Source organism: Balaenoptera ricei, chromosome 14 (genome assembly GCF_028023285.1).
Source record: "Balaenoptera ricei isolate mBalRic1 chromosome 14, mBalRic1.hap2, whole genome shotgun sequence".
NCBI classification, from domain to species: Eukaryota; Metazoa; Chordata; class Mammalia; order Artiodactyla; family Balaenopteridae; genus Balaenoptera; species Balaenoptera ricei.
Window position 1 is genome coordinate 30536480 of NC_082652.1, and position 27386 is coordinate 30563865.

The following is a 27386-nucleotide window of genomic DNA, read 5'->3' on the forward strand; positions in this document are numbered from 1 at the left end:
AGGAGAGAATAGGTACAAATCCGGAGAAAACTCAAGGTAAAGGCAAGCAGAGAACACTAGCCACCCTTGGGTCATCGGGGCCCACTTGGGGACAGGGTTTGGGGACTGGGTTCTCTGAAGGAATTCAATGCCTCGGGCCCTGTAAAGTCAGACGCTGATCCAGAAGCCATTTCAAAAAGCCAGTGAAGAACTTGAGTCCCGGCTGAGTGATGGGGTCAATGTCAAAGTCAGGGACAAGGAAAAGATACATTAAGCAGTCTGAGCAGTGGGTGGGGGGTCAGCACACCCGCAGTTGGGATCAGGTAATAGTTGAGTGAAATCTCGTTAATCGTGATTCAGCTCTGCCAGCCTGAGCTGCTTAACCCTTGGACCCCCGGCCAGCACCTCCTCCTGAGATGCAAGAGTGGTAGCCTGGCCTCAGCATGGTGGGGGGCTGTCCTGCTCCCCAACTAAGTAGACCTCAGAAGGCCAGTTGAACCCTCTGTGCTCCTCCTGCACAAATGAGAACAATCATGCCTCCTTCTCAGATTCATGTTGTGGATAAAATGAGATACAGTTTGAAAGGCTTTAGCTCATGGGAAGCATTCAGTGAATGTGGATTTCCTTTCCTTCATTCTTTTATTTTTACAGTCCTTATAATGAGAGTAAAGAAAGGGGAAAATAGAAAGTCATCAAAGGTACAAACTTCCAATTAGAAGATATATGAGTCCTGGGGATAGAACGGACAGTGTGGTGACAATAATTAATAACACCATGTTGCGTATTTGAACGTTGCTAAGACAGTAGATCTTAAAAGTTCTCAGCACAAGAAAAAAAAATTGTAACTATGTGAGGTGACAGATGTTAACTAGACTTATTGTGGGTGATCATTTCCCAAGATATACAAATATGGAGTCATTATTGTACATTTGAAACTGTTATGTGTTAATTATACTTTAATTTAAAAAGTTAAATTTGGGACTTCCCTGGTGGCACAGTGGTTAAAAATCCGCCTGCCAATGCAGGGGACATAGGTTCGAGCCCTGGTCCGGGAAGATCCCACATGCCACAGAGCAACTAAGCCCGCGTGCCACAACTACTGAGCCTGTGCTCTAGAGCCCGCGAGCCACAAGTAGTGAGCCCGCGTGCCACAACTACTGAAGCCCGTGCGCCTAGAGCCCATGCTCCACAACAAGAGAAGCCACCACAATGAGAAGCCCGCGCACCTCAACGAAGAGTAGCCCCCGCTCACTGCAACTAGAGAAAGCCTGCGTGCAGCAATGAAGACCCGACACAGCCAAAAAAAAAAAAAAAAAAAAGTTTATTAACAAAAAAAAGTTAAATTTTTTAATTAAAAAAGACAGGAGAAGATAACAGAAGCTAGCATTTGACTTCTGCCTCTCTTACCAGTCTATGGTCGTAGGCGACTTACTAACCTCCCGGGCCTCGGTTTCCTCATCTGTAGGATGGAGAGAATAATAGTATCTGCCTGATAAAGGGGGTTGTGAAAATAGAATGAGGTCATATGATGTAAAACACCTGGGACAGTAGCTGGAGCAAAGCAGGTCGCTAAACTCGTGTTTGCTCTCGTTTACGAGCACCTGCTCCGTGCCGGGACCAGAAGAGGTGCTTTCTGTCGAGTGAAACCCATAAAGCCCACTCAGGAGGCACTGAGGGTGTCGACGTTTGTGTACACAGGGCCCTGCTGGCTGCCCAGAGCCCCCATGGGCAGCCCTCTTCACACGCATGTTCTCCTTGAATCCTGAGGACACCTGCAGGGTAGATGCTACAGCTTTATATGGTGGATATCATACCTTGTATGACACCTTGGGGGCAGATGTTTTCAGAATTCAGAATTTTGTTTGGATTTTATAACAGTAATATGGTGCATCTATTACAGAACATGCAGCAGAGTCAGGAATCGAATCCTACAAGCAAACAGCAGGAATTCTGCAACCGAATGTGCAGACATTCCCCCCTCATCCCCGCCTGGTTGGATAAGTAGCTATAAATAGCATCACATCAGTTCAGGTCTGGTTTTATGGCCAAATGAGTCCGTATCAAACTTAAGAAAAAGTCCCTTCCAAAGCTTTTGGGATTCCAGAATTGTGGATATGTGCATATGAATTATTTTCTGCATTTTATATGTGAGGAAACTGAAGCTTAGAGAGATTGATCTTCCAAACCCTCCCACAGCCAGCAAGTTACTTAAAAAAATTATTCAACCGAACATTATAATAAGAAAAAGACAAACTTGGTAAAACTTAAAATATTTATTAGTATGAATCAGTGTGTGTTAAACCAAAAATAACAGATACAATTGGGCGATGTGGAGGGCAATGCTTTATTACAGAATATAAGGTGGAAAGGTCCTAATGTCTGCAGCGGCGTCTTCTATACATGAGAACTGGGTCCAGCCCAGACAGAAGCTCTTTACAAAAACACGAGAAAGGGAGCAGTTTACACAACTGAGCGGTGACAATGGATCACTGGGTCTGGTTTCAGCAATGATGGTTAAACCAGAACCTAATAGGTCTGAATGAGGCTTGGAGTCCTTTTATTTATGAGCCCACTCTTTCTTCAAGTTGCAATGAGCGTGGCAGAGCAGGGAGAAGCAGGGCCCCTGAGGGGAGCCAGTTTCAGCCATCACAAGCCACGCTCCTTGATCTCAGGGGGCATACTTTGGTCACCCAAGCCTCCCTCGGTCCTCGGTGGGTCCCAGCCCTTTGCTTGGCTAAAGGCTGGCTTTAGGTTTTCAGCCCTCTATGGTTTGCAAGGGAAGTCATCTTTAGCGCCCTGATGTACCACTTTCCACTATGAAAATGGCAGGTCAATTATGTGCGTACGTAAAATGTTTGCATGACCCCACTGCCATTTTAGAGATTCCCACCGGGAAATAATCCCTCTGAGAGCCCATGCCTGCATTACATGACACAGAGTCACGAGCCAGACTCAGCCAGTGAAATGGATCACATGTCGGCATAACAAATATGAAATCATATTTACACATATACACACATGTACCGCACAGGAGAGGAAGGAAAACAGAGGAAAAGAGCACATTTGGGGAAATTGGGCAAAGGATGCTGCTTGACATTTTGGAGCAACAGTAATTTCCAGGCCTTTACATGATATTACGTGGTTATAGTTCAAAGATTAGAACAGCCAGAAAGTAATCTCAAGGCAAAATAAAGGAAGATCAGAAAGCCTCCTTGTGGACAAGGCTCGAGCACCTATCTTCAGGGAAGACGCCGTGTTCCTGTGAATGTGTGTGTGCCCAAGTGCCATCTACTCTTTCTACCAATTGCTCCAAGGACTGACTATAGACACATTGTCGCCTGACGGCTTGAATAGTTAAGGCCATACAGGAAGGCAAAAGAGTGGTTCCCACCCTCGTGGGCTTCTGAAATCAAGTCATGGGCTCATGGGTGGGTAGCTTGCTGGTTAAGACCGGCTGTTTTATGCAAGATGCGAGCACTGAAGACTTGCTGGGCTGTGTAACTCCTTAGCTAGGCAACCTTGTCTAGAGATAAGCCCAGGTCCTCAGGGACAGATGGATGATGAAAGATTCCAAAATAAGCCTACATTACACCTGGAATTAGGTCATTTGAATTTGCAACCCACATTTTTTTTAACTTTGGAAAGAGGCAAGATAATCGCTTGGCCTGCAAGCAGAATCACGGTAGCCCATAATAGTGACAAGGTGAAGAAAACCCTAAAAATCCCTGCAAAGGCCCTGCCAAGGTATCCACGTGCCAATTGCTAACAGTTTTTGAGGAACCCGTCTGGGAGAGGTAAGAGGCACTCTTGAACCAAAAATAAGTGTTTCCAGCGTTCACGTCCTAAGATTGTCAAGTTACTCTTGCAAGCTGGATGAAGCGGTAAGAACATCAAACTGACAACACATTCTCGAGTTTAAAAAACCTAAATCTGAGATTTCGACCTGTTTTCTTGATTGCAGTCCACATGAAGAAGTGTGAACTGGGCCCTGGTCTCTCAAGGACTCTCGCTTTTTTGGATGGCAGACTCAGCGTCCCCGCCCATCCAGGGCTCAGGGGCAGAGCATGGCAGGACTCAAGCACGGTTACTGAAAGTTCGAGGTTTTTACTCAGGTTATGATCTCTTCCCTGATTTTTACATTGTAGGTTTTCAATTAATGTTTGCTGAGCCTTGAAGGTACCAGCTGGCCCTGATGCCATACTGCGTGATCAACCACATCTCACCCCCCAAAAAGGCACCAATCTGAATATCCTCCAAGAATCACCTCCCGACATGAGCCCTCATAGGAAACCAACAGCTTCTTGATCCCAGGTTTTTATGAAAGTTAGAATGGAAACAGGATTTGAATTTTCAATGGGGATAGCTTTGCCTCCTTTCCATGCCTTGTTTCCTTCTCCTTTCATTGGATTCAGACATCTTTAATTAATTGAGCAGACAGGAAATCTGAAAAGGGAGGGTTCACTGAAGTTTGTTCTCAGCCAACTGGCATTCCAGGGTTGGCCCTCTGGTTAGCCTTAATACCCACACCCCCAAAGCTTGGCATCTTCTTAAAGACTTTCTCTGATTTTGCAGTTTTGGGGGGTCTAGAATCTTAATGTGCTGGTACTTCCTCTGGCTGGCTTTCCTGTAACCTATTATTCATTGATATTATTAGAAGTTTGCCCTACAATTTAGATTCAAACATCCTCCAGGTAATTTGTTCCACGGATATGACACTATGACAAACTCTCTTAGTAAAATAATACTCTGTGTGAAACTTCCCTAAGAGAGTGGGAATTTATTACTGTGGAGGTGATGCAAACCAGGTGGTCTCTGGAATAATATTTATACCCTGCGTTTGTCACAGTTTACACAGTAGTGACTCCAATGACTTCTAAACCAGGCCTCCAAATCCCAGAATGACATGATATATTGTAGTCAGATTTGGTTGGTTGGTTTATATGACCAAAACTTAGAAAAATGGTCATCAAGTAAAAGTCACAGATGTAGATAATAGTTCCTAATACATCTTTCTCCACTTTCATAACAGTGCAAGTCTACAGCAGATGGTCCAATTACACTCCACTGAAAGGGAAATTCCATGAACCTTTCAGTGGAGGTTGGTTGAGTAATTAAGGCAATGGCACTGAAGAAGTTCCTGAAATTTGGTTAGAAACATAGGAAATCAGAGTGGAACACCAGTTTAGAATCTCACACACATAAGCCAGTAAGACTTTTGTACAAATTTAAGAATATTTTGAGGCTTTTAACAAAAAAACTCAACTATAATTAATATCTAAAATCCATTCCCTCTGAGTGAATTTCACGCACCAAAGGCCCTTTTCTGGCAGTGTGGTGGTTTTTCCCAGAGTTTTGTAGAATCCTTTTCCAGGGATGTTCCCTGCCCCGTTCCCTGCGGGTCTCACCTCCCTCTGAGCCAGGGGCCAGGCCACCAAGGGTGGGAGGCCCCCGCAGCAGCACACGGGGAGGGGAGCTCCGGCCTCTTCAAGCACAGGGGACCCCAGTCCCAGGTCAGCAGCACCGCCGGCCGGCCTGCGAGGTTGGCTTCAGTTTGATTGTTCCGTTGTTTCCGTTTTCATGGGGGTCCAATGGTGGGATCTGGCGACCTGGAAGGAACGGAGGCCAAGGTTGAGTTCCTGTTTCCAGCCAACCCCACCCTGCTTCCACGTCTCCAGTCACGTGCGGGTCGCACATGAGGCAGAGGGGCTGTGGTACTAGCTCTTTCCCCCTCTCCCTCAGCTGTATGAAGTCAAGCTCAAGCGTAGAAAGTTAAGGAAAAGTAAAAGCAGCTTTCTGATAATAAGTATTTCCCTGGAGGTGGAAGCCCTGCTCCAGAGCCGGCATCCCTCTTCTCTGCACAAACAGCGGCCACTGGCTCCTCCCAGCCTTCCCCCGCATCCACCAGCGGAATGAGCCCCTTCTCAGCTCCCTGTGAGGCCTCATCTTTGTGCTTCTACAAACAGACCTGGCTTGGGAATTGTGATGGTCCCACTAACATCACGTATTTACAAACACTGAGCTCCCGTGCCTCATCCTGCCAGCGCACTTAGAGCATTAACTGGAAAGCCTTTGGAGACATTCTTCACGGGAAACAGTATCGTAAGTGTCATTCACAAGTAATCTTATTTTAATTTAAAGAATTAGCTGAGAGTCTCTGTTAACAAATCCAAAGTAAAAATTAAACAGGCAGTGGAGGGGAATAGGGTGGTCGTAGTTAAAGAGTATGTGTTTTGTTTTTTGTGGGTTTTTTTTTTTGTTTTGGAGATGATAAATTCTAAAACTGTGCTGATGGGTGCACATAAAAAACACTGAATTGTACATTTTGGTGAAACGTATAGTATGTGAGTTTTGTCTCAATAAAGCTGTCTTCTAAAAAGGCAATGGAATATGGAAATAACAAATATTTGTGTAGAACCTCACAGTTAAAAGATTTTCACAGGCACGTCTTCACTGGGTCATGTGAAGCTGTGAAATGACTGTTATGATCACCATTTTACTATTAACTGGAGAACTTAGGTTACACCTGAAGGTCAATACCAAGGGGCACAGGTGGCTCTCTGATTATAACCTACATCTTGACTTTCTGATGGATCCCAAAGCCTGTGTCCCTCCCACTCTACCACGATAGCTCTTGATGCTACTTTTCTAACCCCCATGGAAAAGGCATGAAACAGGAGCTCTACAACAGGGATTTTAAAAAAATCAGCTAATTAGGGTATCAGTTACTAGGTAACCAGTAATTAGAGATGGAAGGGAAATTAGTTCCAAGACAAAGCCCTTCCATGCAAGTGGACGCCCTAAGGACCATAAAGAGAGTCAAAACGCCCTGGAAGAGGTGCATTTTCACAAGGGTGGAAATCGTCAATTTCACAGGTATTAATGCGTTGTGTAGATCGGATGGTATGGCCACTCGTCAAAGCTCAAGCATAAAGATTGGCAATTACCCAAAATTCAAAATTCGTGGTAGAGCTCTTATCCGCTTACGGGGCAGACATGAAGGCTGGAGTGATTTCTGCAGCTACTGCTTCTGCCAATTTGTGTCCTCCACAAAGCTGTACAAAGCTTCCGCAGGCCATTCTCCAAACAGTTCTGTCCTAATCCAGAAGCAAGTATGTACTTTCCTTTTCTGGACAAGCTGTGTCTGTTTTATTAGTCATAAGAAAAGGGAAGGAAACAAAATGCCTCTCCTACTTTGTCAATCTTAAGTGATAAACAGAGGGGAAAAGTTCCCAGTGACTACCAATACTCTGATATATTTAGGTCAGATCTTCACGGTCAAGTGTTCCATACCCCTCCAGAGAAAGTGATGTGTTTTGGAGGGATGGTGGTGTCAAGTTACAGCATTACTGAAGTTATTTATTTATTTATTTATTTGAAGTATAGTTGATTTACAATCTTGTGCTAACTTCTGCTGTACAGCAAAGTGATTCAGTTATACATACATATATACACATTCTTTTTCATATTCCTTTCCATTATGGTTTATTGCAGGATATTGAATATAGGTCCCTGTGCTATACAGTAGGACCTTGTTGTCTATCCATCCTATATATAATAGTTTGCCTCTGCTAACCCCAAACTCCCAGTCCTTCCCCCTCCCTCCCCCGCCACCCCTTGGCAACCACAAGTCTGTTCTCTCCGTCTGTGAGTCTGTTTCTTTTTCATAGACAAGTTCATTTGTGTCATATTTTAGGTTCCACATACAATTACTTAAGTTGTTTAAATTAACACTTCGGGTGCCTCCCGAGAGTGTTAGGAGCTGTAATAGGGGCTTTTGCATCTGAAATATTTTGGGACAAAATTATAATTCTGACCGGTGCATGCCGCTGCCCTAGTTAACTAGTCAAGTACTGTTTACCGATCAGTTTTGACTACATCAAGATCAGTATCTTACACTCACATCAACCTCATGGTATTCTTAAGTTGTTAACTCTAACGTTAGCAAAATAGCATTAAGCGGTAAGCCCTCCTATATGTGACCGATTCCACACGCCAAGTGTCATAAAGTTTCATAAGTTTTTTCCTAGGAGAAGTACCTCAAATATAGAAAAAGCTCATCCAGAAGATTAAAGTCACAAAAGTGGAGTGAAGAGCTAGAAAGGGCAATGCCGGAGTGGCCCATCCCATCCCATCCCATCAGCACCCTCCTTTGCCCCCATTCCTCCTCCTCTTCCCTGCCCCTCACTTCTCTCCTCAGCAGATGGTCAGTGGGACAAGGTCTGGGAGCAAGATGAGGTAACACCCGAGGCAGCCCCTCAAGGAGACGCCCCTCTTATTTGTTTTAAACTGTGAGCAACATTTCTGAATCAGTGTCGAACCCAGCTTCTGAGAGGAGCCAGGTTCTGTTTATCTTCAGAACATCCCAAATCTCACTGAATAGAACGAAATATTTCTCCGAGACAGAATTACTGCAGTTTGTTTACATATTTGGGTTCCACGTAAAATTTTGAGAAAAGGGCTGTTCTGCTAAAAAAAAAAAATAAAAATAAAAAAATAAAAAACCGCTGATCCAAAACACCTTTGAGGCCATCTGCACTGGAATGTGAATTAAAGGCTTAGATTGGTGTCCTGTGACACATCAAGGCATTTTTATGGGTATCATGACATTTGTTTCTAGGTTTTGTTTCTGAGAATTGGGCTGCCCAAACCTTTTAGTCATGTCCAATTTTGTCATCATCATGTAGATGTGGATAAAATCTTTTCATCATGGTCAATTGGAAAATGTTCTTTACAAATGTAGCAATTTCTCACTGAAAACTGCCCTCCTGGGGGAACATAAGAGATTTCATGGTTCCCCAATGAAGAGGGAAGGTACTAACTAGCCGTGTGGCTCCAAGTACATCATTATAGTAACTGCTTCCCTTTAAGGAATAAAGAGCTGGTATTACAGCCTTAAAATTCCCTTTTAATACCAATAAAAAGACATTTTCACACTTGTTCTGTGAATAAAGTTTCTTCAGTAACTCCTTAAAAAAAAAAAAAAAGAATTACTGCAGTTTCCTTAGACTTTGTGTTTCTCATCTGGTGGAAAGAGTTTTGAGATCTGAGTGAGAGTGTTCCAGATGAGTGAATTCAGACATGCTATCTGCTCTCTCCAAGATGGCCTTTCCTCACCTACAAGAAGAACACGGGAAGTAGCCTGACAACCACCATGCATCACAGACGCTGTGGCTAATGTGCCAGGAACCCAGGACAATGGGCGGGTCCCCAGCATCCCAGGCTCTGGATGCAGCTACGTATCAACCCCTGCCTCCCCCTCCCCGCAGTGGATGCTTAGGGTTCAGTTACTAGGATGGGGCCCATCCTGCTCTTCTCCTAAACACTCAGCCCAGGAGGGGCCCACATGTTCCAGCTTCAAACAGTAAGAAGAAAGGAAGTGCTTCCATTTTCAGGCAGAGAAAGGAAAGCCGGGCCCTAGCAACGACGCAAGCACCTTAAAAAGTGCAGGAAGCCACCAGCGCTGTGAAAACACCCCAAGAACTCGGATCTTGTGGTCTGAGTTATTTGGAACTTATTCAAAGCTTAAATGCACTTACACAATAGCATAGTTCCGGATAATGCCATAGCGTTTGGTACCAAGGTGATCACCTTGGAACACTGTTGAATCAGTATTAATTACATGGGCACAGAATAGGACAAAAATATACACGCAAACATCTGAAAGAAACATCACTGCATGTTTCTGCTCTTACAAAATGTCCTCTGAGTACACAACCTCCAAACAGGTCGTTCTGGAGTATAAATCCTACGGCAGGGTGTTTATTTTAATAAGGTTTGGATTGTGTAAGATTCTGCTTGGGAAAAGTTAAAAGACTTTTTTTTTTTTGAGTTCCGTTTTCCTGAAAGTTGATAGCCCAGAGAAAAAGCAGGTTTAATAAATGATTCCTCAAGAATTCAATATGTGAGAAAACAAACTCCAAGCCTATCAACTGTATCACGGCTCTGGACTGGGGCTGTAATGCTTTTACACACAACAAAAATAAAACAGCAGGCTCAGCTGCAGCTGTCTCCTCGCCCTGTGTGGCGACCGGCCGCTTTCTGCACCGGCCTGGAGTCCTCCCTGACAAGTCGCTGTTTGCATTCTTCTCTCTTATCCCAGTCCCAGGATTTATGAGGCTCAGCTTTGTTTGGTTGGTGTTAGAGGTGCTGGTACTTGCCCTGTCACTTCCATTTCTTGATCCTGATTTTCTGAATCATCCAGAGACCAAGTTAGTAGGACTTGGCAGTCTTTGCCCTTGAGCATGACTTCCAAGCCTCTCCATTTGGGGGGGGGGGGTCTCTATGGCCCACTGCGGTGCTCACAATCATGGGACCCTGCCCTAGAAATACAGAATGGGGCAGGCGACACATGCATGACACTCGAGGTCATCCGTTGAACCGTCCTTTTGCTGTCGTAAAGAAGACAATATTGGGATTATGAGATGACTTGGAACATTAGAGTCTAGACCTCGGAAGATGCTAACATTCTGTGCAGGACCAGCTTAGGATTCAGGAAGTGGATTCAGCCGGAGGCTGGCAGAAAATCCAGGTCAGGGATAATGAGAGCCTTAATTTGGGTGCAGCGGAGAGACGTAGAAAACAGGGTTGGAAGGAGAACCGTAGGAAGACACCTGGCAGACGTGACAATTGATTGGATGTGGGAGGGTGAAGAGACAGGGGAGGAAAACTGAAGTTCAAGTCTAGGAGCCGCGGGAACGGTGATGCCCCAGCAGAGAAGGAAGGGAGGGGGCAGATCACCACTGGCCGTTAGCCCAAAATGCCAAACGTCTTCAGCACGGAGGGGCTTAAGTTACTCTAAAATCATTAGGCTTCCTTACCATTCAAAGGCATCGTTTCCTTTTATTTATTTTTTTAATTAATAGACTATATTTTGGGGAAGGGAGGTAGCTTGAGGTTTACAGAAAAAATTGAGCATCAAGTTCAGAGAGTTCCCATACACTCCTCCTCCTAACCCCCAATCTCCTCTATTTTAACGTCTTGCAGGAGGGTGGAACATTTATTACAATTGATGAGCCATTACTGGTCATTAAGTGAAGTCCATGGTTTCCATGAGGGCTCACTCTTAGTGCTGTACATTCTGTGGGTTTTGAGAAATGTATAATGACATGTGGCCACCATCACAGTATCACACAGAATAGTTTCACTGCCAGAAAAGCCCCCGAGCTCCACCTATTCATCCCTCCCCCCTTCCCGCCCCTAGCCCCTGGCAACCACTGATCGTTTTACTGTCCCCATAGTTGTGCCTTTTCCAGAGTGTCATATAGTTGGAATCATACACTATGTAGCCTTTTCAGACTGGCTTCTTTCACTTAGTAAATATGCATTTAACATTCTCCCGTGTCTTTTCATGGCCTGATAGCTCATTTCCTCTTATCACTGGAAAATATTCCATCGTGTGGATATATTCCTTTTAATTTTTTAGTTTAACATTTAAAAATTATAAGATGCAAAAAAACCCCCAAAAACCACAAGCCACAAAGAACAAATCTAATAAGCTAGACTTCATCAAAATGAAAAACTTCTGCCCTTCCAAAGACATTGTCAAGAAAGTGAAAATGCAAGCCACAGCCTGGGAGAAAATATTTGAAAGACAATTATCTGATAAAGAGCATGTATCCAAACTATATAAATAATCTTTAGAACCCAATAATAAGAAAACAACTCAATACAAAACGGGCAAAAGTTGAACAGACACTTCCCCAAAGAAGACACAAGGATTGCGAATAAGCACATGAAAAGGCACTCAACATTATCTGTCGTTAGGAAGATGGACGTCAAAACCACAAGGAGAGACCACTATATTCCCATTCGAATGACTGAAATTTTATCAACTGATCATTCCACATGCTGGCAAGGAGCTGGAGCTACTGGAGCTCTCCTGTATTAGTGGTGGGAATGTAAAATGCTAAAACTGCTTTGGAACACAGTCTGGGGGACCCTTAGAGTGTGAACCATTACCTGTGAGATAAGCCAGTTGCGCCACTTCTAGGTATTTACCCACACAGACTTGTACATGAAAGCTCATCGCAGCCTTGCCTGTAATTAATTGCCAAAACCTGAAAACAACCCAAATGTTTAGGTGAATGGATTAACAAATTTTTACTCACATTATGGAATACCACTCAGTACTAAAATGGAACTCAGCAAAATCCACTGTGTGTTAAACTCGGATCAGGACAACTGACCTAATTGCTCGCATAAAGAAATTGCAAGGAGGGAACCTACGGCTAAGGAGGGGCTTAAAAGACACACCAGCTAATTTTATCAATTTTATCCACTGTGTGTGGGGCTTATTTGCATCCTGATCCAAACAAACTATAAAATGCAAACAAAGAAACCATTTATGATAATTATGAACTATTGAAAATCTGAACACTGGCTGTTTGATGATATTAATATGATTATAGCATTATGATTATTAATGTGAGCATGTCATCGTTTTATGTAAAAAAAAAGTTACATGCTGAAAATATTTACAGATGAAATGACGTCTGGAATTCCCTTCGAAATAATACAGGCGGAGGGTCGGGGGGAGTGGGGGGTAGGGATGAAACCAGCTTGGTTATGAGTACAGTCTGCCCTCTATATCCGCAGGTTCTGTATCCGCAGATTCAACTTACCGCAGACTGAAAATATTCGAGGAAAAAAAAATTCCAGAAAGTTCCAAAAAGTAAAAGTTGCATTTGCCACATTGGCAACTATTTGAATAGCATTTACATTGTATTTACAACTATTTGCATAGCACTGACATTGTCTTAGGTATTATTTGTAATTAGAGATTATTTAAAGTATATGGCAGGATGTGCTTGGTTATATACAAATACTACACCCTTTTATATAAGGGACTTGAGCATCCTCGCTGGGGTCCTAAGCAATCCTCCAAGGACACCAGGTGACGACTGTACATGATGGTTCATTATGTTATTCAGTTTACTGGTGTATATGTTTAAATTTTCCTGTAATAAAGTCTTTTGTTAAGTTCCCTGCAATCTCACCGCCATGAAACAACCACTGTTAACATTTTAATGTGTGTGTATCTTCCCAATCTTTGCCCAGAAGAATATATTTACTATTATATATTATATGGTTCATATTTTATAAAATCAGGATATTATACAAACTGCTCTATAACTTTGGTTTCACACTCAACAATTTATCTTTTTATGTCACTAAAGACAGATTTACAAACTCATTTTTAATCACTAGTTTATACTGGTGTCCCATGATTTTTAAAAAATTATTTCCCAAGTTTTGGACAGTTAAGTCATTTCCTGTTTTTCACCATCATGAATAATGTTACCATAAACTGCCATCTGCAATGAGAAGTGACACAGACTCGCAGTGGAGAGCCTGGGTTCTGGAGCCCTGCTGCCTGACCCTCTGTGACCTGACACTCTGTGACCTGGGGCAAGTCACAGACCTCTCCATGCCTCAACTTCCTCAGATGTAAAATAGGGATGATAATAGTGCCTATTTCATAAGATAAACGGTGCATTAATGAGCTAATATATATTTAAGCAATTGCAACAATGGCGCAGAATGACGATTTGCTCTATGTGAAACATCATTACTACATTTTGCACGCCTGGTCAATTTCTTCTTTAGAATCACTGGGATAAAAGATATGCACGTTTAGGGCTTCTGAGACCCAACTTACCCACATTCTGAAACTACATTCTTTTGCAGAGGTCTCCTATCACTGCATTTGGTAAATTAACTTTTGAGGGGTTAAGAAAGTGGACAGGCTTTGTCCTTGTCCTTTCCTTGTCCCACAAAGACTAAACTTACCTTCATTTGACAGTTTGCTGTACTATTATAAAATGTGCAAATGTTTTGTTTTGTTTTAAAATTTCTTTAATCTGCTCCAAACCAAAAGTGTCCACCTAGAGAATTTCAAAATCCAGTGGACTTAAAATAGCTAACACTCTGTGCAACAAATGACTGCAGACAAGACACGATTACTGCCCATAAGCCTTAACTTCCTGTCTTTCATGTTAACACCTTATTCTAATTTTTCCAAACTCATACGCTTGTACCTCTAATTACATTCACTTTAAAAAAAAAAACAAATATTTCTCACCTTGTTCTCAAATTAACAACAAACAAAAGCCTAGTTTCATCTCCAGATGTGATGTTCAGGACAAAGCCTGTGTTCTCTAGTCAGTATTCAAGTTAACTGAGCAGAAGCACAGCTGTCTGTCTGGCCTAGGTCCTGCCCCAATCCAGACATGTTTCTGTTGAGCCTGCAGCCCCAAGTCTTTTTGCCCTCAGGGAGAGATTCTTTTTAAAGGGTTGGGTATTTGAGTTGAATAACTGAAATCCACAAAGCAAACCTTGTGTTCCCCATGCTCCAGAATCCCGTCTGCCAGGCTCCTAGCAAATCCAGCCTCAGAGGACTTGCTCCTGTGCTCACCTTCCTCCTTCCAGGGAAGGCAGCCTGGGGTGCATCTCAGGACCATGCTGTTCCTTGTTCCCCATTCGGACCACTACCCAATGTTCCTGGTTCTACTCCCAAAAGACTTCTGAAATTCACATCCACATTTTTCCTCCTCATCCAGGCCTCTCTCCTAGAGGACCACAACTGCATCCTCCTCCTCCAGACACATTTTCCAGGGCGGATCTTCCCACTACAAGGCCTGCAAGCATCTGGCTCAGTCTCTAACACCCCCTTCCACCCCCCCCCCCGTGTGGTCCCTGAGCTCCCACCCTGCAGCCCACCCACCTCCTTTGTCTTCCTTAAAGGCTCCACCACTTCCTGCCTCAGGAACTCACACACCGTGTCCACTTGGCCTGACAGCTCTTCCTGAGCTCTCTGCCCTCTTCTCATTTTTCGGGTCTAGCCTAAAACCATCTCCCTGGGGAGACCTTCCCCAGCCAATCTAAAGTCCCCCCCTGTAACTGTCCCCACGGTCCTTGTACTTTTGCTTCTCAGCCTTGACTATGATGTGTAATTACACACCCACTTGACTGTACCCACAGCCCGTCTCCCCACTCGACCGTCAGTCTGCTTTGTTCCCCAGGCTGTCCCTGGTGTCCAGCATGGCCCCTGACCCACAAAACAGAGAAGAAGAGAGAGATAGGAGGCCTGTCCAATGGGCTGGTGCTAGCCAACTTAAGTACCCATAGAAAAGTGACACATTTCACTTGATCTAGTGAATCCACTGAAATATTATCTCCTGGAACAGCATGAGATGAGCTGGAAGGTCCAGATTCAAAAACCTCAATTGGGCACGCTCCTATTTCCTAGCCTCATCTTTCTGGGGAATGTGCCAGAATGAGATCAGCTCCCAGAGGACTTACAGCTCACCAGAAGAAGAGACGCATACCTGGAACCCTTGGAGAATCACTCAGAGAAAGAATATGTCCAAGTGTCAAAGTGATGGAGCAGACCATAGTAACCTCAAACCAAAGGTGAGAGCCATGCATGAGACTTCACGAAGGAAGGAGATTCCAGGGAATTAACATCTGCGGGGAGGAAGGGAGGAGCATCTCATGCAGGGTGGGGCGGGAGAGAGCGAATGTACGAAGGAGGGAGCAAAGATGAAGCCTTTGCTGCCGTCAGGGCTCCTCACCTGCCTCTCAAGGTGACTGAGACGGGCAGAGTAGTTTCATAGGGAAGACCATACAGGTTTGGGACAGCAATCGAGTATTCTCTGTGTTTCCACACACCAATTTAAAAACTCAAAGGACAATAATTTTCTTGGCCAAGAATCCTTCCTATGTTTTAACTCAAAGAGGAAAATGTTAGTGTTCAAACTAAAGGTATAAAAACCCAGGAAAAAAAAAAAAGAACAACCCCATGGGACTTCCCTGGCAGTCCAGTGGTTAAGACTCTGCATTTCCAATGCAGGGGGTGTGGGCTTGATCCCTGGTTGGGGAACTAAGATTCCATATGCCACGTGGTGCGGTTGAAAAAAAAGAACAGCCCTGAATGGAGATGCACGAAAGAACATTAGCCACACACCGTTGGGTAAAGCGGGTCCAAAAGTGCGCGGTGGAAAAGGGCACCAGGAGGAGGCCACCAGAGAACGGAGTGTGCACAGACCACCCCAAAGGGCAGCACCAAACACTTCACAGGGCAGCTTCAGTCTGAAAACAGTATTTTGCTGACAATTTCCAGTTATGAAATATATTAACTTACGTTCCCAAAACACAGTTGTCTCATTTCTGGCTTACGGGCCTTCTGGGAACGTAAAAGGGAAACACTGGTCTCTTGCTCTGAGTCCGTACGAATCAATTTTGCTTAAGCACACCTCTTTAACGGCTTTTCTCCTCACGCCTCCTGCATAGTCTTCTGTGACTGCTCTCTCCCGGGCATGTTGCCTCTGCAACCCTGCTCTGGGGGGCACAGGTGTCAGCAATATCTTGCCCTATTTTGAGTTCAGGGAGGAGCACATGTAATACAAGTTGGAACGGGGGGCAGGAAAATAAACGAGGTGTCTGCTGTAATGTATCTAGATGCACTTGGTACTGTGGGGTTTTTTTTTTTTTTTTTGGGTACTGTGTTTTAAGTTAACCTGTAAGTGGGTGACAACATCCCACTCTGGAGACATGCACCTGAAGGAATAGAGGCCAGGGAGGCACCAGGGTCCACATTATAAATATGGACGGAGATCTCGCCACCGTCTGGGTATCCACAGGCTTCTTTGCTAAGGTAACTCTAACCAAAGTCTAATGAAACAGAAACAAACAACTGTTTATTTGACGTGGAAGATGAGATACAAGAATTCAATGGCTTCTCTACGAATTAATGATTTGAAGCCATTACCCAGTGCTATAAGCAAAACGCTTTTTTTTTATTAAATGAAGCAGACCACCAGGCTCTCAGGAATTCCTTATGCAAAGTCCCCATCACTTTGATCCATAAAGACCTCATATGCATGAAGGGATTTATACTGGCTGAACAGAGCAAAGGAATAGCTTTTGAGTTGAGAGACTAATGCCTGGGCTTAGGCTTGCTTTCTTCCTTGAAGTCCTTATGTCATTTTATATTGAAAGCATGACTTTGCAGAAACCTCGGAAGGTCCCCTAGCTCGTGCAGAAATCCCAAGGTGAATTTCAGGTACACAGAGCTGAGCGGATGCTGGGGAGAGGGTTCTGGAAAATACCAGGAGCTGCACAGGGGCGGGTGTGAATGTCACAGTTGTCAGGAGCTCTCCTGCTGCATTAAGTAAAACCACTAATACATTCATAAAAACAAAATGTTTACTAGCTGTACAACTAGCCTGACGTACCAGAAAAGCTGAACGTCCCCAGAAAAGACAGAGTTTGAAGAAATACGAGGTTAGCGGAATGAGCTCAAGCCAAACCCTCTTAGATGTCACCCAGACTCACATGGCGCAGCCCTGCACCCACGGCTCAATTTCGGGAAGGAGCCAGAGTCTGAGGATGCGGGGTTTCCAACGTAAACCTACAGCCCTGGCGCACGAGCGTCCGACCTCCGAGGCCCGAGAGCTCAGAGAACACTATTGTTTTGAGGGTGAAACCACAGCAGGAATACAAATCCTTCTGAAGGAGGAAGGAAGGGAAGTGGATGTGGACCCCAGCGAACAAGTGGGACCAGGGCTGCAGAGCTCCACTGCTTCTTTCGCGTGTTCCTGGGCCCTGGAAGTAACCCAGGTCAGAGTTCCTCATGTGCGGTGAAGTCTCCTTCAAGCCAAGAGAAACAAGCAAAATATTCCCTGCTGTGGCTTCTCAGAGTCTGAAGTAACAAACCAAAACCAGCGGAAAGGAAATCAAATCTGTCCTGGGAAGCACGGCCCCTCTGCCTCTGAGAGGTTCGCCAACAGGGACTGCAGGCCACATGGAGACCAAAACATCAGTTTCCCTTCTGGAATTCCCTTCTGGAATTGCCTGCAGCCCAGATTCTTGAGAACAACTGCCAACTGTTCTGGGGTTTGGCCTTTCCTGAGACGGGCACCCCAGGACTTTGGGTCCCTGCACCTGGCTAGGCACATGCTCCGAGGGCATCTCAGGACACAGTTTCCTGAGATAGCCACCGGCAGGTCGCTCTCTGGGGGTACCCAGGATGGAAAGCTGTTACCAAGGAAGCTGTGAAGGTTCAAGCTGGACGTCATCTGGGGAACAGCCACAGATAAAGGTTATTCGTGAGACCAACATAAAGATAGGGAAGCAAACACGACCCAGGACTGGGGACAAAGACAAGAGTCATCAGCTTCCATCAGTAACTGATCAGATGGACCCGGAGACGATCATGCTGAGTGAAGTAAGCCAAGCAGAGAATGACAAATACCATATGATATCACTTCTTACATGTGAAGTATAAAAAAAAAAAATACAAATGAATTTATTTACAAAACAGAAACAGCTGACAGACATAGAAAACAAACTTATGGTCACCAAAGGGGAAAGCGGAGGGATAAATTAGGAGTTTGGGATTGACATATACACACTACTATATATAAAATAGATAACCAATAAGGACCTACTGTATAGCACAGGGAACTGTGCTCAATATCTTGTAATAACCTGTAAGAAAAAAGAATCTGAAAAAAAGTATATATATATACACACACACGTATAACTGAATGACTTTGCTGTATACCTGAAACTAACACGACATTGTAAATCAACTATACTTCAATTAAAGAAAAAAAAAACTCATCAGAAATGAGGAAAAGTTTTCCACACCGACTCTCCACCCACTTCCCAACTTCAGGTCACATGGGATGGAGACACCACTTCTTGCCGACGATCACGAGGCAAAAGAAATGACTAAAAGCTTCTCTTGTTTCGTTTGCCCAGAGTCATTCAGTTTCATGGGTGATTTTGGTTTTCTATACCTTTATCACTCTCTATTTTCTTTCTCCTCCCCTGGACATACTAACATAAAATGCTATAAAATACATAATTCTTTGATCAAAATAAATTTTATTTTTCAACAGGATTACTTCATTTTGATTCACGAAACCCAGACTCGGCAGGTGAAAGCACGGACTCGTGGAGATGGAGAATGAGGATGCACGGTGTGGGTCCGCAGTAACCAGGGCAGAACTGCAGGGTTTAGCATCTGTGGCATCGGACAAATTCACACAGAGGAAATGCTCTCCTCTGGAGCTCCCTGGTTTTTATCCTCTGACTCCCAGAGCATAAAAATGCAAGCTATCGGGGCTTCCCTGGTGGCGCAGTGGTTGAGAATCTGCCTGCCAATGCAGGGGACACGGGTTCGAGCCCTGGTCTGGGAAGATCCCACATGCCGTGGAGCAACTAGGCCCGTGAGCCACAACTACTGAGCCTGCGCGTCTGAAGCCTGTGCTCCGCAACAAGAGAGGCCGCGATAGTGAGAGGCCCGTGCACCGCGATGAAGAGTGGCCCCCGCTTGCCGCAACTAGAGAAAGCCCTCGCACAGAAACGAAGACCCAACACAGCCAAAAATAAAAATAAATAAATTAATTAATTTTTTTTTTTAAATGCAAGCTATGCTGAAAACACAAATCAGGTACTTACTGATTCCTTGAAAGAGCTCTTCGATATTAATTGCATTCTTTGCACTGGTCTCAACCACAACAGCACCAATGGCCTCTGCGTACTCCTTAGCATCCTTCAAGGGCACCTCCCTGGAAAAGAGGGCAAACCCAGACACAGATGAATGCTCGTTTGTACAGGATAAATAACCCGACGGAGCAAAGAAAAAGCTCACGTGCAAACAGCTCCCTTGTGGTCCTGCAGAATAATAACTCGGTTGCTCAGCAAGTATTGAAAACCTAGGATGGGTGAGGCTTTTTCAAGTTTAAAACCTGGTCTCTGGCATCCATGGAGATAAACTACTGTCCCCGGTCCCACCGAAGGAAAGAACTCCAGAACAGTAGGAAAAGGCTTTAGGAGTAAGGCCAGCTTTCAGAGTTAGGGTTGATTCCAAAAATTTTTCCCATAATAATGACTCAATATTTTAAAAAATTTGTGTATGTGCAAATGCATGCACACATGCTTTTCTAAGGATTTCCATATATTGCCTTTTATAAATCAGAGAAAATATGTGACATGATCTGAAAGTTTGGCAGTGAGCACGTTCACAGCTCCAATGGCACATTTAGATGAATAATCTAAAAAAGACATTTATTGATGTACTTCTCATGTGAAGATACTGTGGTGGATCCAAACATTTAAAAAGACACAGTTCCTATTCTCCAGAAGTTTATTGATGTATTCAACCAATATTTAGTGAGTGCTGTTGTATGCCAGCCTTTCTTTCAGGTGTAGAGAAAACCCTAGTCCCTGCCTTCTGGAATCTACACTTGAGAGCGAAGACACACACCCCCACGGACACGCTAAGGCACAACGCTGTCATATCTGTGTGGACAGCAAAGTGCTCAGGAGTAGCGGCGTAGAGAGCCATGCATTTGATCAACGGAACCCAGGCAGGTGCCTTGGAGGAAGTCACTGAAGTGTGGCCACAAGCGGCAGTGAGAACATGGACCAGGGCCTGTGATACAGCAGCCTGACGAAGGCCCCCCAGGTGGGGAGCGCCCTCATTCCCCCATCCCAGGTGCCATGGAAAGTCAACTCTGCACCCAGCACTGCCTTGGGTACAATGGAGGGTTGACAATGAAGGACGTGGGGTCTGAGTGCAGAGAAAGTCAGTGATGGGGCTGAAAGGGTCCAGCAGGAATCGTGGACGGGCAGGTGGGCACCTAGTGGTCACGGAGGGCCGGCGACAGGGTCAGCTCCACATCCTAGGGAAACAGGGGCACGAAATGGACTAGAGGGGGAGGCAGGGGAGAGTTTGCCAGCTCCTCCAGTGCTGCAGGCAAGAGAATGCAGGGCTGGGCTAGGGGGATGCTACAGGGAAAGGGCAGAGGGCAGGGGAAAATCAAAACTGGGAGGGCAGTTCTTCTATAGGCCTCATCGATGGTTTCAATTGATGCATAAAGTTACTGGGAAGGGCTTCCCTGGTGGCGCAGTGGTTAAGAATCCTCCTGCCAATGCAGGGCACATGGGTTCGAGCCCTGGTCCAGTAAGATCCCATATGCCGCGGAGCGACTAAGCCCGTGCGCCACAACTACTGAGCCCACGTGCCTAGAGCCCATGCTCCGCAACAAGAGAAGCCACCGCAATGAGAAGCCCGCGCACCGCAACGAAGAGTAGCCCCTGCGCAGCAACGAAGACCCAGTGTAGCCAGAAATAAAATAAATAAAATAAATAAATGTATATTAAAAAAGAAAGTTACTGGGCAACTTCTACCTGGCATTTAAATTCTCTCCAGACCCCAAATCATATGAGAGGAGGACTTTTCAGGCACTTCCTGGGAAAGGGTCCCACTGCCACCTTCAAGACGGTGGTCCCAGGAGAAAAGAGGCCTCCTGAGCCGTGTCAGATGGAATCTGCACTTGCGTTATCATTCTCACCAAAGATGCACCGGGCAAAACGACCCTCCTGGATCTACCCTCTTTCTTGTTTTCTAACAGACAAGCCCCGGGCCTCTCAGTTATTAAAAATAGGTCTTCAGTTTTTTGGTGGCGGTGAATTTTACAGTTGAAATATTTCAGAAGAGGGCTGGTCTAGGTTCAGTCTGGCAAGTCACCCTATTTTTTCTGTCTTCCTGGCAGTCTTTATCAAACCACAAATTGAAGGGTGGGGCTCCTCTCTGCGCAAAGGTGGCGCAGATAAGACGGGCTGTGTCTGCTCATCTCTCCCTGGGGTAGGGGCCCATTTGGCAACCAAGCAAGCTGCAGCAACCCCTCCCCTGCGTTCTTAACTCCCCTCTCATCAGCCCCCTCGCTGGACGAAGAGGAGCAGAATAGTTTCTGCCAGGGTTACGGTGAGAACAAGGTCACTTGCAATGCAATACAACCTATCCATCCTGAGGACCGCAGTAAACCTCCGAGAAGGGTTAATTCTCTCAGAGCCAACAACGCTGGGCCCTGAAAGGCAGAGAGAAGAGAAGCGTGTCCTCAGATCTCCCCCAGGTTTCGAAACGGGTCTCGTTAAACAAATGACTGGCCAAGGTGACACAGTGACTCGGGGCAGAGACAGGGGCCAACGCAGGGCCCTCCGGCTCTGCCCCCTTTGCTCCTGTCACAACCAGCAAACAGGCACCCACATTCCAGAAGCTGTTCCTTCAATCTTTACGGACAAAGAAATAACCCCAAACTGCAGCACGCTGGAGGCGGGACGGAGGCAGGGCCGGGTGCAGCCCGTCCTGTAGAACAGGTTCTCCCGCCAGGAGTCTGGAGGCCAGGCAAGTCCCGCTCCTCTTAGATGAACAGAGATTAGAAGGACCACCCACTCCTGGGTCTGCGAAAGTGTGTCTCACCACTGTGATATCACACAAAATACGTCTTTGTCCCTGGTTCTTGGCGCAGAGCTCCTGAAGTCCATGGAGTTTCCAGAGTGGTCGGTGCGTCTTTGTTATTCACGAAGAGCCCCCAGGAGACCACACCTGAGTTTCTGATGGGGCTGCAGGACAGGAGCTGGTGGCCCAGCTGAGTAGAGGAGGGGGAACTTTCAGCCCCACTCACAACCTTGGGCAGGGGCGGGGGCTGGAGATTTAATCAGTCACGACCAAGTAATGACACCTCAATAAAAAGCCTTGAACACAAGGCTTGGGGAGCTGTGGGTTGGTGAACACACGGAGGTGCTGGGAGGGTGGGGTGCCCGGGGAGGGCGTTCGAGCTACACGCAACAGCCCCTCCCTACCCCCCAAACCTTGTCTTATGTGTCTCTTCCATGTGCCTGGTCTTGAGTTGCATCCGTTATAAAAATGAATCACAAGTCTAGTGCTGTCTTGAGTTCTGTGAGTCTGTTCTAGTGAATGATTGAACCCGGGCGGGCCAGTCACGGACCCCCAAAATGCGTCGTCTGCTGGGCAGAAGCGTGGGTGACTTGGGGATAACCAAGACCTGCGCTGGTGTCTGAAGGGGCGGGCAGTCTCGTGGGACTGAGTTCATGACCCGTGGGGTCGGTGTTAACCGTGGGTCAGTCAGCATCAGAAATGTGCTGAGCTGCGGGACAGCTGGTTGGTGTCCAAGAATTGTCGCTGGAACAAATGGTACAGCTATAATCTGAAAGGAGAACCCTGGGGAGGTGAGTGGGTGCTTCCTCGGGGCCCTTGGCAGGTGTGTGACCATCCGGTGACCTTGGAACCCCCCCAGCTGTGTCTCGGGGGAGGCCACACACAGCCCGGGGAGACTGGAAGGTGCCAGCATCAACTGGTCTTCTGTAATCTCCATCACAGGAGACATGGCACCCATGACTTTCCTTCATTTCTTTCAACAAATATTTACCGAATGTCTGCCATAGGCTGGGCGCTGTGATAGGCCTTAAACAGATAAACTGAAACGAGTCCACCCAAGCCAAGGTATAAACACACAGCTAGTCAATTTTGATGGGAAAGAGTATTTTCAGACTTTCAAGATGAAGCTACATACACAAAGTCAAGACTCCCAGAAGTCACCCTGGAGACCACGGAGAAAAACACCAACTTCCAGGGACCACAAGAAGGAACGGAGTCAGGATGAGCGTGCAGAGCTGGGTGACAGCGGGGCGGGGGTGGTGGTGAAAGCATCACAGGTCAGGATCTGGGATGGGCGGCTGCCTCCAGCAGACTGGCCTGCGTTGGGCATGCGGTTACAGCCTCAGAGGGCTCATAGCCGTGTGAAGAGCAAATGGGCTTGGAAAACATCACTTCTCTATTTATACTCACCGCCTTTCAGCCACAAACCAGCCGCTCTCCCTGTAAATCTGCTGTTTCCTAGGCCAGAAGCCCTGGAGGTGCCTACAAGGCGTCCCCTCCCCTCTCACCCCGAAGTGATCAGGCCCTGGTCCCCATCACTCAGGTTTCTGCTGTTGCCTCTACCTGGTCCTCCAGCCTCCTGCAATCTATCACCCCCAGGCCCACCGTGGGGATCTTTCAAAACTACACATCTATCAAGTATTCCGTGAATAGAATTCTTCCATGTCTTCCAACCAATGAAACCTAGCGCCTTAGCAGGACGAGGCTTCCTGCCGTAGTCCTCCCCGTTCATGCCCGAAGGGACAGCCACTCTGGGACCTCGCTGTGCTCACGTCTGTTTCTGGGCCTTGCACCTGCTCTGGTCCACCCCTCCCCACCCCCTTCCACACGTGGCCTCCTGGAGAGCTCCGCGCAGCACCCCCCCGTCGAGAGCAGCCTGGGGGCTGCCATCATCCTGGTGAGATTCTGTCTCCCTAATGGGCTGTGGATCTCTTACGATCAGGACCACGTTTTGTTTTTAAGGGGCCGGGATCCTAGCGGTGCCAGGCACCTAGGAGGTGATCGGCAAGTACCTGCTGAATGACTGAGTGACAGTCACACCCAGTGGCCTTCAGCAGAGAGGAGGACTGAGGTAGAGGGACCATGGGGTCTTCGGAGGAAAGATGGGGAGTGCTGACAAGGACAACTGGAAAAGTCCTGGGGGGCGAAGACTCACCCGGCCTTCTGAAAGGGCCAGGAGGGAGGCTTAGGGCTGAAAACACAGGAAAGGGGGCGTCTCCTCCCAGCCCCAGGCTCGGATGGTAATCAGGTGTTATATTTCAGCGGGGTCCACGCAGCGTGGACGGTATGTGTCTGGGACTCAGGCAGAGCCCACAGCCCTGGGAGGCTCCCCGTGGGGCAGGAGGGCAGGAAACAGCATCCTTGTGGCTCCGGATTTCTCAACAGGCTGTGCCGCCCAATGAGGGTCCATGTTTTGTTGGTGGTGGGTGTAACCCGGCAACACGGCAGCTGACTCATTCCAACCCCAGGGCTATTTAATTCCCCATGAGCCTCCTCCACGGATGGCAGGGGGAGAGGAGGTCGGGGATCCCAAGAAGGAGCTCCTGGGCCCCACCTGTCAGGAGGGGAATCCAACCTGCAGGCCAGGGCAGAATAGCGCTCTGCCCCTAGGAGTTCATTGGCAAGTTCACCTCCTGTGTCCCTCCTGAAAGTCAACGGAGACAGGTGACCTCCACTGGGCCTCCCGTGCAGAAGAGCAGTACTGTGGCAGTGAATTCTCGTTCAGAAGCTCTGAATGACAGGTGGCCAAGTCAGTACCCGATGTGAGGAAGGTAGCTCAACGTGCTGCTCACAGAAGTAAAATGTTCTTCTCCTTCAGTACACAGCCTCATCATGTCTCCCTCGCTCGGGTCTCAGCCCCTGTGCTGCCAGACGGGCGAACGCTTTACCATTTTATTTTATTTTACTTATTTTTGAATTTTATTTATTTTTTTATAAGCAGGTTATTAGTCATCAGTTTTATACACATCAGTGTATACACGTCAATCCCAATCGCCCAATTCATCACACCACCATCCCCACCCCACCGCGGCTTTCCCCACTTGGTGTCCATACGTTTGTTCTCTACATCTGTGTGTCTATTTCTGCCCTGCATACCAGTTCATCTGTACCATTTTCTAGGTTCCACATATATGCGTTAATATACGATATTTGTTTTTCTCTTTCTGACTTACTTCACTCTGTATGACAGTCTCTAGATCCATCCACGTCTTAACAAATGACCCAATTTCGTTCCTTTTTATGGCTGAGTAATATTCCATTGTATATATGTACCACACCTTCTTTATCCATTCGTCTGTTGATGGGCATTTAGGTTGCTTCCATGACCTGGGTATTGTAAATAGTGCTGCAATGAACATTGGGGTGCATGTGTCTTTTTGAATTATGGTTTTCTCTGGGTATATGCCCAGTAGTGGGATTGCTAGATCATATGGTAATTCTATTTTTGGTTTTTTAAGGAAGCTCTTTACTGTTCTCCATAGTGGCTGTATCAATTTACATTCCCACCAACAGTGCAAGAGGGTTCCCTTTTTCCACACCCTCTCCAGCATTTGTTGTTTGTAGATTTTCTGATGATGCCCATTCTAAGTGGTGTGAGGTGATACCTCATTGTAGTTTTGACTTGCATTTCTCTAATAATTAGTGATGTGGAGCAGCTTTTCATGTGCTTCTTGGCCATCTGTATGTCTTCCTTGGAGAAATGTCTATTTAGGTCTGCTGCTCATTTTTGGATTGGGTTGTTTTTTTAATATTGAGCTGCATGAGCTGTTTATATATTTTGGAGATTAATCCTTTGTCCGTTGATTCGTTTGTAAATATTTTCTCCCATTCTGAGGGTTGTCTTTTCGTCTTGTTTATGGTTTCCTTTGCTGTGCAAAAGCTTTGAAGTTTCATTAGGTCCCATTTGTTTATTTTTATTTCCATTACTCTAGGAGGTGGGTCAAAAAAGATCTTGCTGTGATTTATGTCAAAGAGTGTTCTTCCTATGTTTTCCTCTAAGAGCTTTATAGTGTCCGGTCTTACATTTAGGTCTCTAATCCATTTTCAGTTTATTTTTGTATATGGTGTTAGGGAGTGTTCTAATTTTATTCTTTTACATGCAGCAGTCCAGTTTTCCCAGCACCACTTATTGAAGAGACTGTCTTTTCTCCATTGCATATCCTTGCCTCCTTTGTCATAGATTAGTTGACCATATGTGTGGGTTTATCTCTGGGCTTTCTATCTTGTTCCATTGATCTATGTTTCTGTTTTTGTGCCAGTACCATATTGTCTTGATTACTGTAGCTTTGTAGTATAGTCTGAAGTCAGAGAGTCTGATTCCTCCAGCTCCACTTTTTTCTCTCAAGACTGCTTTGGCTATTCGGGGTCTTTTGTGTCTCCATACAAATTTTAAGATTTTTTGTTCTAGTACTATAAAAAATGCCATTGGTAATTTGATAGGGATTGCATTGAATCTGTAGATTGCTTTTGGGTAGTATAGTCATTTTCACAATATTGATTCTTCCAATCCAAGAAAATGGTATATCTCTCCATCTGTTGGTATCATCTTTAATTTCTTTCATCAGTGTCTTATAGTTTTCTGCATACAGGTCTTTTGTCTCCCTAGGTAGGTTTATTCCTAGGTATTTTATTCTTTTTGTTGCAATGGAGAATGGGATTGTTTCCTTAATTTCTCTTTCTGGTCTTTCGTTTTTAGTGTATAGGAATGCAAGAGGTTTCTGTGCATTAATTTTGTATCCTGCAACTTTACCAAATTCATTGATTAGCTCTAGTAGTTTTCTGGTGGCATCTTTAGGATTCTCTATGTATAGTATCATGTCATCTGCAAACAGTAACAGTTTTACTTCTTCTTTTCCAATTTGTATTCCTTTTATTTCTTTTTCTTCTCTGATTGCCGTGGCTAGGACTTCCAAAACTATGTTGAATAATAGTGGTGAGACTGGACATCCTTATCTCGTTCCTGATCTTAGAGGAAATGCTTTCAGTTTTTCACCATTGAAAATGATGTTTGCTGTGGGTTTGTCATATATGGCCTTTATTATGTTGAGGTAGGTTCCCTCTATGCCCACTTTCTGGAGAGTTTTTATCATAAATTGGTGTTGAATTTTGTCAAAAGCTTTTTCTGCATCTATTGAGATGATCATATGGTTTTTAT

The 27386-nt window shown here is 45.6% G+C and overlaps 1 protein-coding gene across 1 annotated transcript in view; it reads right to left on the reverse strand.

The window, feature by feature from the left end:
• Nucleotides 1-2237: 2237 nt before the first annotated feature.
• RAB31 (RAB31, member RAS oncogene family) overlaps nucleotides 2238-27386 on the reverse strand; it is a 110091-nt gene continuing 84942 nt past the window's right edge. Inside the window, exons 6-7 of the mRNA XM_059894658.1 lie at nucleotides 19447-19556; nucleotides 2238-5585 (exon numbers count right to left, since the gene is read on the reverse strand). Of these exons, the coding sequence (XP_059750641.1) occupies nucleotides 5491-5585; nucleotides 19447-19556 (205 nt within the window). The 3' untranslated portion in view covers nucleotides 2238-5490. The remainder of the gene's footprint in view (nucleotides 5586-19446; nucleotides 19557-27386) is intronic.